The sequence below is a fragment of the Prunus dulcis genome, chromosome 1 (genome assembly GCF_902201215.1).
Source record: "Prunus dulcis chromosome 1, ALMONDv2, whole genome shotgun sequence".
NCBI classification, from domain to species: Eukaryota; Viridiplantae; Streptophyta; class Magnoliopsida; order Rosales; family Rosaceae; genus Prunus; species Prunus dulcis.
In genome coordinates this window covers 29454506-29472080 of record NC_047650.1, presented here as the reverse complement: position 1 = coordinate 29472080, position 17575 = coordinate 29454506, and the positions used below count along the sequence as shown (strand labels likewise).

The window sequence follows — 17575 nt, the reverse complement described above, 5'->3', positions numbered from 1 at the left end:
GCAAATTGGATGGAATGTTGCATATTTAGACGGCATGGGGGAAATTGGCCAAAAAAAAGAAGTTCATATCCTTAAATTTCTGAAAAAAAAAAAGATAGAGGGTCAATTGAAAGTTAAGTACAAGTTCAGGGGGCAAATCACTAGTATACCCTTAGATAGTTTAAAAACATCTTCTTCTTTTTTACATTTTTATACAAGGAACGACATGTCGTCTTCGTGTATTTTTACACTTTGAAATTACAGAAAAACCCACCCGCATAGGAACGACCTAATCTGTGCGACTATAAATTAGGGGGAGAGGGAATTCAACGGTAAAGGGTGGGTCTTAGTTAGGGTTTTGCAGGGCGAAAAACAGCAGAGAAGAGAGTATAGTCATGAGCAGAAGCTTGGGAATACCAGTGAAGCTTCTTCACGAAGCGTCAGGGCACGTGGTAACAGTGGAGCTGAAGAGCGGTGAGCTTTACAGAGGAAGCATGGTGGAGTGCGAGGATAACTGGAACTGTCAGCTCGAGAACATCACCTACACCGCCAAGGTACCACTTACTCAATCTAATCTTTCTTTTGTTCCTTTATTTTCAATGTGTTGTTAATTTTCAAGTCCTGCATTCTCCGCTGCCACGTTAAACCCTAGATTTCACGGGCTTGCTGTTAGACTGCACCTTTAATGTGAATCTGACCTATCACTTGCAAGATTAGCGAATTTGTTTTAGTCCCTAGAGTGGTTGAATATCGATGCATAGTAGTGTTCCAAAACCCTGGGCTTTTAGCGATGTAGCCCTAAAATCCGGTGAAAAAGGTCGATTGAATTGTAAAGGATCTGAAGTTCTACTCTGTGTGAGGCGATTTACCTAGATAAAGCTGAATGATTGTTTCAATTTTTTTTAGGTTCAAAAAGGGTGGTGGAGAATCTTAAGAGATGGTCTAATTGCCCAATTTCGAAATGTGGAATAGAATGATCCAGTAAGGTTTAAACTCGCTAATATCCAAAATCTTTTCCTTTGATGTACAGATTAAAATTGGATCAAACGATTTCAGTTTAACTGGATTTTGGTCTCCTTGACTTAAACCAAGCACTTAAATACCTTTTCTTCTTTACGGAAAAAACTGACACCTTAATTCCTTTGTCTGTCACATGCATTCCTCTTCTCTGATCTTCTTCCATGTCCTGATGATGATTCTCAATTTTGAAAAGAATATGCTATTGTGTTGTTCTTATTTTCAAAGCATGAACAATTGGTTTATCCTTTTTTTTCTTCTTTCATTTAGTTTCTGATCTTGTTACACTCCTCTTCAGGACGGAAAGGTTTCACAACTTGAGCATGTTTTTATTCGAGGGAGCAAAGTAAGGTATATAGGTCACTTTTGGTTTGACAGCATCCATTCATAATTTGTTTTGAGTTATGTTGCTTTACTACTCCAAATTGACTGTTCCTCTGAAATTGATGTGAAATTTTGATAGGTTTATGGTCATACCGGACATGCTGAAGAATGCTCCAATGTTCAAGCGTCTGGATTCTAGAATCAAGGTAACGTTTCATTTCTAATGATCATTGAATTCTCCCTAGTGTGTACATTGTGTTTAACTAACCTTTGATTTTTAATCTTGAAGGGTAAGGGTGCTTCACTAGGAGTTGGCAGAGGTAGAGCTGTTGCAATGCGGGCTAAAGTAAGCTGTTCTTTACTGAATCTTTATCTATTTCTTATTTTTGTCAATAGAACCTTTTAAAAACAGGTTATATTAAAAGCATAGTGATATAGAATCTGTGCGTTGACAAACATTTTAGTTTAAAAAATTGACATGCCTGATGCCTTCCATTTGGACTTTTCCGTGTGAGAAATGTGGAGACAAAGCAGATTGTGTTCCTTAGTTTGGTCTTTTACCATCATATTTGAGGCATAGATATACAAAACTCTGAAAATATTGCTTGTCAAGCCTGACCGACTCTTTAAAAAAAGAAAAGAAAATGGAATTGGCTTCGCTAATTATAAATTCTTGTGCAGGCTCAAGCTGCCGGCCGTGGAACAGCTGGTAGGGGTGCTGTACCACCTGTTCGGAGGTAATCAGCCTGTTGCGTGCGTACCTTCAAAACCCTAAAAAATGGTGTAAAAGAAGAGAAGAAACCAGAGAGCATCTTGGCAGGCTGTTCCCTTATTGTATGCATGAATTGGATGCCAAATCTTTTGACGCTTGTGTGTCTGGTTTTCATGTAGTTTCTATTGTTAATGTAATAGCTATGTTTTTTTTAATCGACCCATTCCTGTGAAGATTAACATGCTCAGTCGAAATTATCATGACATCTTTTATATTGAATTGAAAGTATACATGTCCCTTTTGTCGCTGAACTTTTGCGCTTTTTTGGGGGCGCAACGAGCAAACAATTGAAAGATGCAAGCCCCTAAGTTCCCTTCATTTATTATTTATACAGTTTAACTACTATATATGTGGATATACATTACATGAATTGGACGGAGGAAAAAAAAAGGAGACTGGTGACCACTGACCAAATTTGCACAAGTATCAGTGGAAGTATCCGTATAGTTCCAAAAGGCAAATGCAGAAATTCCAGGGGTTGGAAGCATCTGTTGTAGGACCGGTCAGAACAACCCTAAAAAATCTGTAAGGAAGAAGAGCGTTCGGTCCAGTAACAGGCCATGATGCAAATTGCCCAGGCTTGCATGTTGTTTGGTCATTCTCGTGTACTCTCAGATTTGTCCATGTCTTCCCATCCAGAGATCCCTAACATAGACATAAACAAAGGCTCACTTCATACATTCTTCTTCCATATCCAGCAATACTCATAAAACCCCCAAAACCAATAGCATAAAAAAAGTAAAAACGGCTCCAATATCTCATTTTTGAAGGTCTTTCCCATCCAATATCTCATCTCATGTAACCGAGGAAAAAAAGGTATTTTACCTGGAACTTCCAATATCTCATGTAAGTCCTGGACCCATCTTGCCTCAAGGTGTAGTAGTTGCAAATAAGCTGTATCAGCCAATTTTCATGCATCAGAAAGCCAATCAAAACAAAGTTACTCCTATGTACTAGACACAAAGGTAGTCCAAAAGAATATGATTAGGGGGGCGTAAAACATTTTCAATTTGTCAACTTTATTAGATTACGATGTTCTACAAAATGATGATGTTTATATGTAAAAAGCACATCGATGATATCTATTAATGAATGACAGAGAGCGAACATTCAGAAATACCTGATGATCTGCACCAATGTCAACCATCCACCAGGTGCAATTGTGTCCATCTATGATCTGTGGCCCAGCAAAGGATGTTCCCTGATGTAGACATATACTGTTCAGTTACCATGCAAAGAAGCTACAGCAACCAGTTATTACATTATTTCAATGCGCAGTACCATAATCTTTCAATTTACCATACCTGGTAAGTTCTTGAGACCAAAGCCTTGGGATCAGTGAACCTAGAAGGGGGACTGCTGGCTGTAATAGTAATTCTCTGAAACGTGCAATTTATAAAGAATGGACAGCTGCATTAAAAACTACTAAACCCATGGAGAGTCATAAAAGGGAAGAAAGATGAAAGAATTAGACCTTGGCCAGAACAGGATTAACCCACTGATGTTTCCCATATGATGTGCCTGCAAAGTACAGAACTCCATTGCTGTCCCCATCACGTATGTACTGGAGCTCCTTATAACTAGATCGTCTGTGTTGGATTCTCAGGCTACAAAGTAAAACCATGTTAACTGACTAAATACCCATCCAGACATTAGTCAGGAATCCTTCTCAAGCACATTATCAATAGGATTAAAGGGCATGCAAATTATTAAAAATCCAAAAGTTCAAGCTTGGATCATGAACACCATACACCTTTGATGCACCATGTAGACTCCAAATCTCTTCAAAATTGACATAATGCAGGTCTTATTTCAATAATAATGGTGCATGGCCCTCTACCATGTAATAACTTCTCTTTAAACTATTTCATGCATGTAGAATTTCCATGAACCATGAGAAATTATGGAAGTAAAAGGTTGGTTCTCCTGTACATTCTTCTCTTCTCAGCAACCAAATAAACAATTTAATTTGGTGGCCTCCTTAAAGCAAAGATCAAAAAGTTTGAACATGAAAGAACAATGTAATACTTCAACACTCACTTATGCTCATTTGCTGGCCCTGCCAATCCATGCTTGATACAATTGATGGCCTCCTTGACCTGTGATATTGGCATTAAAAAAGAAAAAATCTTCAGGAATGATAATTATTTTCACACAGGCGTAGAGCTTTTTTTTTTTCAAAAACTAATCATAAGAAATGCTCAACTCACAAGATTATTAAAAGTAGAAATATTCCTGCTAATGTTGCTCTTCTCCAACTGCAAGATTATTATTGAATAATGGTGAAGTCAGACAAAAGATTTCAAGTCTTTGGTAGGCTAGTGATACATCTCTCTAAGGTCCGCATACCTTCTCAAGCAAGGCCAAGGGCAGTAACAGAAATCGAACAAAGGACAAAAGGTCATGAACTGTCCGCAGCCTATCCCCAAAAAGAAGTTCCGGGGTGGAATAAATCATCATTTCATCTACCACCTCCCACCCATACAATTCCTTTGCTTTCACACCCCACATTAAGATTGCATTGAGAACTTTTTCTTCAGATGTTACAGTCAAATCTGGATGCTGCAATAACATAATCTACTATAAGAAAATACTCAAAAATAGATTATGAAAAGGTGCCAAATTCTAAATGTTTCCTCCAACTCCATATTCATATAATCTTTTTAAGCAGCTGAAGTGACAACTACTTTGGTCCATTATATTAGGTTATCATACCAAACTTCAATTTATTTAACAACTCTGCTTAAGAACAGTGGCATTCTACCTGAATGATATTGCTAAAGGTTGTCTCATCTAACAAAACGAAGTCAATGCTTGCAGTTGTACAATAGTCAAAGTGCATTGAAAAGTTCATCTTGCAAGTTTCTTCAATAAGTTTACATGATGGAATTGATGAAACAACTTGAAGGATCGGACAAACTGAGTCCTGCAACAAACGTCAACAGTTAGCATCAAAAGTAACAGTCCAATTAATTTGCCAAAAACAGTCTGCTTCCACGTCCATTAAACTTGTGCATAATAGTAAAACTCTTGCTGTATGACCTTCCACTAGAACTCCATCCCTGCATATAATGCGCACATGAGAGGTATCAATATCTCTATAATTCATTATCATAAAAGGAATCTCTTCTTTTGTTTTCAGAAGTCCAAAACCGCAGGTCACTTCTCCGTTCTTTTATTCTAGTCATGCAAGTGCCATACTGTAAAACTGACAAATCATAGGCCTGATTTGAACTACTATAGATGAATTAAACTATGTAGAAAGATAAAGATTACCAAACTACCTTTGAGAGGTATTCTAAAAGTGTTTTGCAGCATTCCTGATGAAGGAGGGTGACTCCAAATTGATCAGCCAACAGAAAAAGTTGGAGTAATAAGGCACCAGAATCAATAGTAGCTTCTAAGTTGAGTTCCCCACTATACATGAACTCAAGCAAACCCTTGAATGCTTCAGGTGATATATCTCTTAAAAAGACCTCAGAGGCAATTGTTTCACTCATTCCATTTGTGAACATCTGCATGATGAAACATTTTTCTAGAATTGTCATCCATGAGACTTAAGAAAACAAATGTGCAGGAACAGAAAAGTGTGCACTCCAAGAGCACATTTATGACCAACATCATACTCTTAAAACAATGCATTTCCCCTCCAGGAAAATTATGCAGTTATGTGGTATATCCGAGAAGCACAAGGGTGTACACAAAACAGAATAAAAATATGAAGCAGAATAAAAATGAATAGGCTCACCTTTGCGAATGGGAGACTCCATAAACTAAGAATAATTTTATGTGACTGGGCAATAAGGCCATGACCCTCGATGTGGATATTTACGTCACTGTACCTGCTCGTTAAATACAATTGTTTAAGCCTCAGTATATCGACGGGAACTCCAAAGGGGAAGGCTGGGCAACAATGTGGCCGAGTGCATGGATATGACAGTTCCACACTTTTTCCAAAGTCAAACAACTTTTTATTTAGTTTCAATCGTTCCATTGCTTCCTCGCATTGCTTCACTAATGGAATCACTTCAAACTGTAAGCCTAGAGCCCTTAAGGAACCAAGTTGTGGTTCTGGAATCTATATCAAACAGTTCCATAAGACCTATTAGAATTGGCACCTCTGAAACAAAGTTAGAACTGCGAAGAGTCATCTAGGATAGCATATTTAGCATAATAGTCTGTATCAAATAGTAAGGATGATGAACTTCACATAAAAACAACACACATGAAGTTTTTTCTTATATATATAATGAGAGAGAGAGAGAGAGAGAGAGAGAGAGAGAGAGAGAGAGAGAGGAATGTCATAAAACATGTACTTTTCAAGGATTCCCGAGCATCTGTAGCAGAAAATAACATATATTTGTAATCTTTTGCATATTCATACAAATTATCCCATGCTTTTGAGATTTCAATAGATATGCAGTTCTGATTTCCCCATACTTCTAAGCTATACCTGTGTTCGACCTGTGTAAATATATTGAAGCAGTGCATGGAGAACCGGATAAGTTACCCCCTTTAGCTGGATAACATCTTCTGATGAACTCAAAGGAAAATTACCAGATGCTACCAAAATAGTCTTGTGAGCAGGTACAGGGCTTTCTTCTGTACCAACAATGAAAAGAACATCAGATAACTCCCAACTTTCAAGGAAATTTTCAATCCCCCATTTCTCATAAACCGTTTGTTCATCTTCCAACTCCTCTTCACCATCCTCCTCACAAATGTACTCATTACAGTCCACATGCTTCCACAAGGATATATGGTTGTGAGTTAATGGCAAAACACTGACATTCCTATAGCCAACATGTTTATCCCAGCTACTAAGCCCAACATAACGAACACTACAATTTGGATTTGAATCTAGCCACTGAAAGACTAGATTCTGAAAAGGGTATCTTCCCTTACCAATACTGATCAAACCATCACAGATACTGATCCAGTAGCTCTGAAACGCAGAAGAACAACAAAGTCCAACACCTTCCACATCAACCACAGTATTCCCATCTACCTCAATTTTCAACCGCCTATTCCTATGACTACCCAGAATAACAGTATAGTGAGGACTATTATCTCTTTTGTAGTGATAGTGCTGGCTCCCCACATTCTCCCGGAACACCAGCGTTACATCATTGTGAGCAAAAGCTTCAAAAGCCACGCAACCCCGCCCGGCTTCCCGGAACTTCAAATCCTTTCGCCAAGCACACTCAAACGGCGCCACAGTAAGGAACTTTTTCTCTTTCTTATCCATCATCTCTTCCTACTGAATATCAATCTCCCATGGATGGGCAGCACCTCGCAGTGCACCCTTAGACACCACCCTGACTATCTGGAAAATAAGGACAGATTCTGATTTAGGCAACAACATATGCAACATCTTAGAATTTAAAATATGACCGGCTCTTATAATCGGACATCAATTTCAATTTCAATCAATCGAAATCACGTGAGGATGAACCTTATGCTCAAATTCTGACGTAATTGTTGTAACTCTAAGATTTGATGGGTCAACAGAAAGCTATTACAGTTGAAAAAGTAAGCAGGAAATTGCTAGAAGATCAATACCCTCCTCAACTTGCCACAAATATCTGAACCCACTAACAATGACAAAGATCAATCAGAAATCGCTGTCAATCCTAGACCACATTCTTATCTAAGTACACGATCAATACAACAAAGAAAATAAAAATATCTAGAAGGAAAACATCATCCAGTCAGTCCCCTCGCCCCCAAAAAAAAAAAAAAAAAAAAAAAAAAACCCAGAAACGACAAATGAAGGCCAGGCCATGCCTATGTCTATGTATAATAACAAGAAGAAAATCAGTTTCAGACATAGAAGAATAGGGAAGAACCCACCTCTAAAAATTTATTGACAAATGGAAAATTTCGTGGTGGGAATTTTTTGGTTTCACCTGGTTGAAGTTGAACAATCATCATTCATGGGATGGGTCCTTATTTGTCGGCGAATGGGACATTACCTGACTGACCCCCTCCCTTCAAGAACACAGAGACCTTAAACAATTGGGAAAGGCAATTTAAACAACGAATTTGATAGTTAAAATCAAGATAATTAATTCCCTTTATTGACAATGGTAGAAGAAAACTTACTGACGGTCTGGTTGATACGTACGTGGCAGTTGTGCATGCATTTCAATTTGATCCGAAATTCCGAATCAATCACAATCAAATAGCGTGCATGTGTGAGTGAGCATGGTCAAGATTTTGTCCGGCTTTGATCCTGACATAGTATGTCCTCTTCTTTACTTTCTCCTTTCTGTTTTTAACCAATTATTGTTAAACATCCTCGTTACTCGTATTGCTCTTTGATTTTTGGTGGCCAACACTTGGTAGTGGCCCAGTGGAAGGTAGGGGATTGGGCTGGGTCAGTACTGTCAGGAGGCGTTTTGTTTGACTATTATTTCATTTCTTACCATCTTGTCAAAAAAACTTATTCATATTTTTTTAGGAACTTTTTTTATTAAATATGATGATAATATACTAAATTCACGCAAATTATACATATGCTAGGATTCGAATATAGGACCTCGTCTAGAAGGCAATTGCTTCAAACCACTACATTAGTGGGTCTTTTGCAAAACTTATTTATATTTAAATGGACAGGAGGGTGAATCACTGGTATTATTTGTGTCTGTTTGAGAGAGAGACAAAAAGTTAAGAGGGGTAAGGAGAATTTCTAAGAGGAGTGTCAGGCTTTTGATGGTTTGCCTGATGAAAATCAGAATTTCTAAAAGGAATATAAGTAGACAAAAAGAGAATTGAAAAATCAGCAACCATTCTAAATTGTTCCAAACTAATTTATTTATAAGAATGTGAAATCATATATGAATGTAAAGGAGGGTACATATTAACCTAGCTAACTGATTTAAACCAACATCTGTTAAGAGGATATAGTTTTATATAATATTACTAAGTATCCTTTTTCTGTGTGTGTTCCATATCGGTGCACGCTGTTGCTATGTGTCCCGAGTTTAGGCAATTGCAATTTACCGGAAAGCCCAAAAGTAAGTTAGTTAGAAATTAACTAACTTTCAAATGCCAGTCTATTTTAGGCTGCACGTATTTCCAATTTAAAGGGCGACAGACCCGAAAAGCCCGCGAAAAGCTTCTGGCAGGCACCAAGAACACACACACCACCTAGAAAGAATCCATGGAAATTAAGGTTAGGGTTTCCTTCACATTTCTTTTTCCCTCGACCTGGCCCTCTATTCAGGCCGCGAATGAAACTTGCATAAACCCTAGCTAGTTAGTTTACTCGTCATGAAACCAACGAATATAATTAGAAACTAGGCTTTTCGTTTTTCTTTTGTGTGTGTGTGTGTGTTTTTGTTGTCGGTTATATACGTATATGTATAAAGGTCGAGGCCCATGGTGATGGATGGAGAGATCAGAGACGAAGGTGAAGGTGGAGGTTGCGGAGGTGGAGGCGGAGGTGGAGGAGGAGGAGAGGAAACTGCCGAGGGTGTGATAGAATTGGTTGCTCAATTCGGGGATTACCGAAGGACGCAGAGGAAAGAATGCTATAACCTGGTGCGGCGTATGAAGCTCTTGTTGCCGCTTTTCGAAGAGACGAGAGAGCTGGATGGGCCAATTCCGGAGGGGGGGGTTGCTTGGTTGGCTAATTTGAAGAAGGTGCTTCTTATGGCCAAGAAATTGTTGAAGACTTGTAATGAGGGGAGCAAAATTTATCTGGTTAGGGTTTTCTTTTTGACAATGAAAGTTAATTTTTCAAATTAAGTTATTTCTTTCTGAAATGTGAATTGGATTGTAGGACTCTTATTTGTTTTGTCTTTGTTCTGGCAATTTAGGCACTTGAAAGTGAAGGAATCATGGTTAGATTTCATGCAGTTCATGAAAAACTCAGTCAGGCTTTAGGTGGTTTGCCTGATGAACTTTGCATCTCAGATGAAGTTAAGGAACAGGTATATATGTCCTCTTTTTCTTTTTCTTTTTTCTGGCTAGCTCATGCTTATGCTTCCATGTGTTGTTTCATTGTGCATCTAGACTAGAGTGGTAAGATCTTGCTCCGGCATGTAAGAATATTCCAATGGTCTAGTTGGCTTAACTTTGAAATCACAAATTAAGAAGCATAAATCTCCTGCTAGCACTTGAATACATAAAGATAGATCTTATTCAATTCAAACTATTCTTTCTTCACTGCGCGCGTTTAATAGAGATTTTGCATATCAAAAACTTGTTCTTAAATGCTTCTTTCTCACTTTTCTTCTCTTTCGCTCTCTTTCTGTTTTGGGGCCATTAGGAGCTTGGTAATTTCTGAATGGAATTGTAGTTTCTTTCTGATATAAGTTTTTGCTTCGGTTCAGATTGAACTCATGATCATGCAACTTAGACGAGCAAGGAAGCGAACAGATACACAGGACATAGAACTTGCAATGGATATTATGGTGGTTTTGTCCAAAAAAGAAGACAGAAATGCTGATAGTGCCATTATAGAGAGGTTGGCGCAAAAGCTAGACCTCCATAAAATTGAGGACCTTAACACAGAAGCAATAGCTATAAGGAACCTTGTTAAAGAAAGAGGAGGGCCAAGTGGAGAGACTACTCAGCAAATCATTGATCTTTTTAACAGATTCAGACAAATCGCTGGAATGGAAGCAACCAATGTTATTGACGACCCTGTTATGCCTAAAATGCTTGAGAAGTGCCCATCTTTGATGATCCCTCACGAGTTCCTCTGCCCAATCACGCTAGAAATAATGACGGATCCTGTTATTGTTGCAAGTGGACAGGTGAGTTTACATGTGCAAATTGGATCAAACTCTTTTAACACTAGCCAAACATGAAATATGTGGTAGATTAATAAAGTATTTCGCATCACAGGGATTAGAAACCATCGTTTTGAGTTGAGTTCATTTTGTGATACTATAGTCAAGTCTTAAAAAAAAAATATGTATATATAGCAGAGATTTTTGGGCTCTTCTTCCTTCTACTAACTTATGTGTTGGAGCATAACGAAACGGAAACTAATTACTCTTTTTGTTTTTCTTTCTTTTTCCTGGTTTGGTTATTTACTGAAGACATATGACAGAGAAAGCATACAAAAGTGGTTTGACACCAATCATAGAACATGTCCTAAGACCAGGGAAACTCTGGCTCACTTGTCACTTGCACCAAATTATGCTCTCAAAAATCTAATCATGCAGTGGTGTGAGAAGAACAATTTCCAGCTCCCAAAGAAAGAAACTTCCGCAGGCCAGGAAAGCTCCTCCACCGAACACAAAGAAGAGATCGCATCATTGGTTGAACGGCTATCTTCCAGTCACTTAGAAGTGCAGAGGAAGGCGGTGATGAAGATTCGTTTAATCTCAAAAGAGAATCCTGAGAACAGAATTTTGATTGCCAAAAGTGGAGGAATCCCACCACTGGTGCAACTTCTTTCCTATCCAGATTCTAAAATTCAACAGAATGCAGTGACGGCTCTTTTGAATTTATCGATTGACGAAACAAACAAGAAACTGATAACCAGAGAAGAAGCGATTCCAGCTATTATAGAAGTCCTGCAGAATGGAAGCACAGAAGCTAGAGAGAATTCTGCAGCAGCTTTATTTAGCTTATCAATGCTGGATGAGAACAAAGTAACTGTGGGGTTATCAGATGGCATTCCGCCGTTGGTCGATTTAATGCAGAATGGGACGATTAGAGGTAAAAAAGATGCTGCCACAGCACTGTTCAACTTATCTTTGAACCAAGCAAATAGGTCGAGGGCCATTAATGCTGGCATTGTACCACCTCTACTCCAGATACTCAAGGACAGAAACTTGGGCATGGTCGATGAAGCCCTCTCCATCTTCTTACTTCTTGCATCACATCCAGATGGACGGCAAGAGATTGGACAGCTCTCATTCATTGAGACTCTTGTTGAATTTATCCGAGGAGGAACTCCCAAGAACAAGGAATGTGCAACATCAGTTCTTCTGGAGTTGGGGTCAAACAATTCATCCTTCTTACTGGCCGCACTTCAGTTTGGAGTGTATGAGCATTTGGTTGAGATCACAGGGAGTGGAACCAATAGAGCTCAGAGGAAGGCAAATGCACTTATGCAATTGATAAGCAAGACTGAACAAATTCCTTGAACTTGTGTAAAATGCGCTCTCGTTTATTTGCTGATTATGCTTTTCTTTATTTCATTCTTGGGTCAAATGCACCTCTCACCAGAAATCAACATGCTTAGTAAAGTTGTAGTCTACTGGTCAACTTTCTTTTTCTATTTTTTACTTTGTTCCTCTGAGATTAGAGACTAGCTGCTAGCACAAAGAAAAAGTTGGTGATTGGGTTCAATATTTTTGTGTTTTCTCTTAGGTTTAGGGTTTAATAAGTGACGGCAGCCACCCCTTTCCTCTACCCTTTTTCTCTGTCTTTCCGTTTTTGTAAATAATCTTTTGTCTCACTCGCAATCGGTTTATGTTAGAGAGGGAAGGAGAAGGAGAGCGAGAGGGGGAAGTTGGCATGGCAGGTAAGTAGATTGATCAGCGGCGCATCAGATTCATACATCCATCCTCTTTTATTTTCATTTTTAAAAGGAATTGGATGATGCCCATAGTCATAGATAATTCTTGGACCCGTCCATGGAAATATGAATACAAAGAAAAAAAGCATAGGAACACGAACACATATCATATGTATACTGATTCAAGTTACACCAGCACGGCCCAGGACAATACAATGCACAACTACACTTGTTTAACCTAATGCACAGTAGCATACTCATTAATGCACAACATTGAAGATTAAGCTATATTGGATAATCTCTTGACCAAATAATTCAAATAGTAAAGATTTAAGATTTGCTGCAACTTCTGCATATGCCGCATAAAAGGCATCCACCTAGATGGATGGGACCTTATATTTCTTCAACAAAACCTCAAAGCATCCTCTAGCTCTTTTTCATCAGCACAATTGTATCCCAACTGATAGGCTCTTGCTGCCACAACGTCAAAAACAGCAAAATAAGGTGTGTGTACACAAAAAGAAGAAAAACCCTTAGATAACTAACATTACACTTCTCAAAAAACCAAAAAGGCAACTTAATTACCAAAGCGACCAGATCCCATGAATGGTTCTGCCTCATCTGTCACACCCCCTTGTTGCAGTTCCTGAATTTTATTTGAATGAAATGAAAAGGCATTAGCAACTATATAAAGCAAATGAGACAAACACTTTCCTACATGGGTAACAACTAACAAAATCACCTAGTGGCGTTTGACAATATTACAAGAAATGAGAAAATGATGATTGTCAACCACATATAGCCAAAATCACCTAGGCATGATATAGCCAAGATCACCTATTGCATGAATATAAGTGGTTTTCAACCAAGTATAGGCTATTCTTTCACTGAGCATCTCGCAAGTTCTGACAGGAAAGTCTGAACTCAAAACACAAAATATTTGCATCTATTTTGATTGACGAGATGCCATGCACATCAAACTGTAGAACAATGGCAAGCATAATAGATAAAAGAATAGAAACAGAATTGCATGAGGATTCATTAGCATCTGTATATGCAGACTAGAATTTCTTCCCATAATAAAATATGTTCTTACCTATTTCTATAAACCTCAAAATATCTCATGAGGAAGAATGAGTGGCAATTTGAAAATTTGTAATATTATGACTACAAATTGCAAGGTAGAGGAGATTTTCACTCACAGAATCTGGCTCCATTTCTGCTGGTGATAGTAGCCTATCAAAACAGTGCCCAGATATTGTACAGACCCAAAGCTCATTGGTTGGATCCATAACAATTTCTCTGCAGTTATCATCACATACTGAAGAAAAAATCATAACAAATAATTGGATGAGACCTGAGTACTGCATAAAATTACTAGATACATGCATGAATACACAAAGTTCATGAAGATCATTGATACAAACCATGAACCTGCCCAGTCTTCTCACAAACAAATACATCTCCAATTTGGTAGTAAGTACAGATTTCACCAGAACAAGCATGATCAGCTACAACCTTATCAGTCAGGCCTTTACTACTTTTCCACATAGACACTTGATCAGCTACTGTCCTGTCAAGAATTATCCCATCGTCATTCACCTTCACATGCAAACAACAAACAACCAAATAGTTAACAGGGATCTCATAATAAGCACATCCAGAGCATTAAAATTCACATTGCTGCACATAATACTGTTTTGAAAACCTATTGTATATACAGTGCAGAAGTATTACTATTGTATATAAACAGAAAGCGAGAGAGATAAGTAGAAAAAAAACACAAACAAGCAACTAAAGGATAAGTTAATAAAAGGGTGAATGAAAGATTTTCAGCACTAGAAAACTACTGACAAAGTAAGTCTCACATGAAGGATCTCAAAGTTAACCCAAGAGAAAAGCATTATGCACAAGGTTTTAAGACCCAATGACTACTCACGGGAAGGATCTCAAGTTAACACGAGAAAACAATTATGCATAAGGTTTCAAGAAGCATAGAAGTATACTACATGGAGTAATGAGCATAACAGCAGGCTCTTCTCATAATCTCACACAAAAAGATCACCATAAACGTATAGAGAAATATTTCAAGACAAAGTAAGCCCCAAACCTGTGAAGGAAGAGGTGCTTGGCTTCTTTTGGCAGCTTGCATTTGTATATAGTATTCCTTGAACTCAAGTGAGCAATTCCTAACAAGTTCCACCATGTCCTCCTCATCACGCTGCAAAAGAGAGAATTTCTTATAGGCTAATATCATCTATCTAGGTTGCTTGCTGCAAGCAGCTTCAAGTTTCATGTAAACTCACACAATATAGAAAATTCTGTATTTCGAGTTGAAAGTATGTTCTATTGTAAATGCCCATGATGATTTCAGCAACTACCACAACACTTCAAAATGATGAATGAAAAAGATAAAGTACCTGAATATAAAGTTTTTTCCAAGGACATTCACGTAACTTTCTAGTAGGAGGTAAAAGACCCCATCGCATACAATACCTGCAAATAGCCGTACAAGCACACTACTCTCATGAAAATGAAGTAAATAAACTCAATGCATCAGTCATTAAAGAATCAACATATCTATACTAAGAAGGAATATGTTAAATAACAATTATGTAAAACTCTTAAAAATGCAAACAGGTGGAGCCAAAAGATTTTACAGATCAGCCATTTATCCTATTTTGATAGATACATAGATTGATTGATTTCATAGAGAACTTTTGGCAAGATAACAAAGGAAAAGCAATTAGCTTAGAAAGATTGAAAACTCTTTAAATAATTATACAAGGACTTAAAAGAGTTACTTACAAGCGGCGCCATAAGGATTCATCCGATGCAGCATAATTTAGAAATCTACAGACGAGAGAACAAGCAATAAGATCCTCAGAAGAGAGGAACTTGAGGATGTGAGGGAAGAGTTCAGGAGGGACTTTGCCGAAAATGCCAGTCTCAATCCTTGAAGAAGATGAGGACGAGGCTCCTCTGTCTTCTGGGTTTTTGTGAAATTTAGGGTCTTCCTCAGTCTTATCCTCTACTACTCGCATTCTCTTTGCTTTGGACTCATTTTTCATTTTATCCTCCTCCTCCTACCATGCAATCAAAAACCCAACAACATCATTTATTTAGTCCTACCCAATGTACGATATTCTTCTCCTCCGCTATCTATAAAATATGATTATAAAACAAACAACCAAAGAGCAAATTCAAGAAAAACAAACCCTAATTCCGCAAGTTGAATGTCTTCAAAAGCCACAGAAAAGATAAAGTTTTGAAATGGATGAAAGCGATATATTAAGAGAATTGTTTAGGCACAAAAATAGATCAAACAGAAACAGAATCGAAGATGAGAAGAATAACGAATAAGATAAACCTGGTCTGAAACCTCCGAGAGCACCTCCGATTCAAGGAAATGAGCCAAAATCTCGTCCTCATCCTCTGATATAGTCATGTCGGTGGCCGTAGACTGCAGGAACAAGCACTGGCTAATTCTAACGGAGAAGTTGTGGTCACCACAAGTGGGCTCTGTCTGATTCTCTACGCATCATCAAATATCTTCACAGGCCCCTGCTCCTGCTCGTGGAATTAAACCAACTTCCTTACCCACCAAAGCTTCAAAATTCAGATTACCAACGTTTTCGATTGCTGAGATGAGGAGCGTCGGATGCGATAGGACGGTAAAGGGCGGAGGAACAGAGGTTTTTAGAAAATGGAAAATTATTTGATTTTTCATCTTTGGTAAGTCATGGCATAGGAAAAGGTTTTTTTGTCATAGAAAAATAGAGGCTAAAATGAAATCCTCCAATCATTTGAGTTTCATTTTTCCTAGCCACAGTAACAAATTTGTCCATATTAACAATTAAAAATATCAAAACAAACATTAATTATATATTTTTATTGTATATTTCTAATTTACGGGTATAATTTTTATATAAAAAATATGAGAAATAAATAAAATGATACCATATTAGAAAGGGCACTTTAGACTATTTGGAAAAAATTATCGAAATGTAGAAAAATGAAACAATCTGGTAATAGAACATAAAGTGCAGGATTTCTATGTTTGGATTCATTTCTTTTTTTTTTATTTCATCTGATTAGAAATAAAGAGAGGGAGAAAACGAAGGAGAAAAAAAAGACATAGCAAAGATTTCTCAATTATTCAACACACCAATTGTATATATGTTCCAACTGTTCAATCTAGTAATAGGATTGTATTCTAAGTTTTAACTAGAACTCTTTGAAACCTTAAGGCTACTTTGCCTCAATAGCCTATATTTCTTCTCATTACCAAAAAATAAATAATAATGAGAGGGGGTTTGGGCTTGGGCCTGTCCGGACTCTTAGTGGCTCCTCGTCCGTGTATTTTCCAGTTATTTTTCTAGTCTTATTAAACAAGGAAAATGAATTTTCAATTTCTCTTCTCCTAAGAAAATACATGGAGAGTGATTTCTCATCAATTCATTTATGCAAACAAAATGGGCTTCTTTGTGTATGTTTCAATGTAAAACACTTAAAAATCCCTAAATTGAAAAGCATCATGCAATCATCTCCAAATTTATATGAAACCGACCCATTAAGAAAGCAATTGCGTTGGATACGACATGTGTTTATCAAGTCCAGAACTGATGCACGTTAACAAAATAAGAAAATTGAAACTACGGAATTCCGAACCAAAATACAAATACCAAATTTGTAGTTACGCTCATTTTTGTGCTAAGAAGTATTTTTCATTCGAATGGGGTGTATCCAATTCATACTTATAAAGACTTTTTTTAAGTGAGTGACTTTCATAGATATGTCAAATTCTTAAATACTTTTATAAAGTTGATAAAAGTCACTAGTAAATTGGCAAGACTTTTGCTCTTAACAATTGGGTGCATTTTTGCTCACCACCTTAACCCTAGGTGTATCCTCACCACCCCTCCCAAAAGTTGACACATGTTCATGAGTTTAACTATGGTTAATTCTTTATTTTTTATTTATTTGATAACATTGTTATG

The 17575-nt window shown here is 37.5% G+C and overlaps 4 protein-coding genes across 8 annotated transcripts; 2 read left to right on the top strand and 2 right to left on the bottom strand.

The window, feature by feature from the left end:
* The first annotated feature begins 290 nt into the window (after window positions 1-290).
* Window positions 291-2343, top strand: LOC117626026 (small nuclear ribonucleoprotein SmD3b). The gene is made up of 5 exons (XM_034357656.1): window positions 291-533; window positions 1295-1347; window positions 1460-1526; window positions 1610-1666; window positions 2002-2343. The coding sequence occupies exons 1-5, from the start codon at window positions 375-377 to the stop codon at window positions 2059-2061; spliced, it is 396 nt and encodes a 131-aa protein (XP_034213547.1). The 5' UTR covers window positions 291-374; the 3' UTR covers window positions 2062-2343.
* Window positions 2287-8328, bottom strand: LOC117625997 (BTB/POZ domain-containing protein At2g30600). 5 transcript variants are annotated; one of them, XM_034357627.1, is made up of 15 exons: window positions 8198-8328; window positions 7946-8101; window positions 6546-7418; window positions 5841-6170; window positions 5377-5607; window positions 4857-5018; window positions 4442-4654; window positions 4303-4350; window positions 4133-4191; window positions 3567-3699; window positions 3397-3471; window positions 3213-3293; window positions 2918-2986; window positions 2510-2737; window positions 2287-2462 (listed from the first exon to the last, which is right to left on the bottom strand). In XM_034357627.1, exons 3-14 carry the CDS (start codon window positions 7341-7343, stop codon window positions 2519-2521), a joined length of 2418 nt encoding a protein of 805 aa, XP_034213518.1. In that variant the 5' UTR covers window positions 7344-7418; window positions 7946-8101; window positions 8198-8328; the 3' UTR covers window positions 2287-2462; window positions 2510-2518. The 5 variants fall into 5 exon arrangements, with proteins under 5 accessions (XP_034213518.1, XP_034213502.1, XP_034213526.1 ...); XM_034357611.1 differs by having other exon boundaries at window positions 2287-2737; XM_034357635.1 differs by having other exon boundaries at window positions 2287-2737; window positions 8002-8101.
* An 837-nt stretch (window positions 8329-9165) lies between these two features.
* On the top strand, window positions 9166-12406 carry LOC117612094 (U-box domain-containing protein 15). The gene is made up of 4 exons (XM_034345777.1): window positions 9166-9799; window positions 9916-10029; window positions 10432-10857; window positions 11146-12406. Exons 1-4 carry the CDS (start codon window positions 9476-9478, stop codon window positions 12199-12201), a joined length of 1920 nt encoding a protein of 639 aa, XP_034201668.1. The 5' UTR covers window positions 9166-9475; the 3' UTR covers window positions 12202-12406.
* Window positions 12407-12706: 300 nt separating this feature from the next.
* On the bottom strand, window positions 12707-16339 carry LOC117616371 (F-box protein SKIP31). The gene is made up of 8 exons (XM_034345673.1): window positions 15946-16339; window positions 15384-15661; window positions 14996-15071; window positions 14686-14796; window positions 14003-14177; window positions 13778-13896; window positions 13161-13221; window positions 12707-13049 (listed from the first exon to the last, which is right to left on the bottom strand). The coding sequence occupies exons 1-8, from the start codon at window positions 16021-16023 to the stop codon at window positions 12979-12981; spliced, it is 969 nt and encodes a 322-aa protein (XP_034201564.1). The 5' UTR covers window positions 16024-16339; the 3' UTR covers window positions 12707-12978.
* Window positions 16340-17575: the final 1236 nt, after the last annotated feature.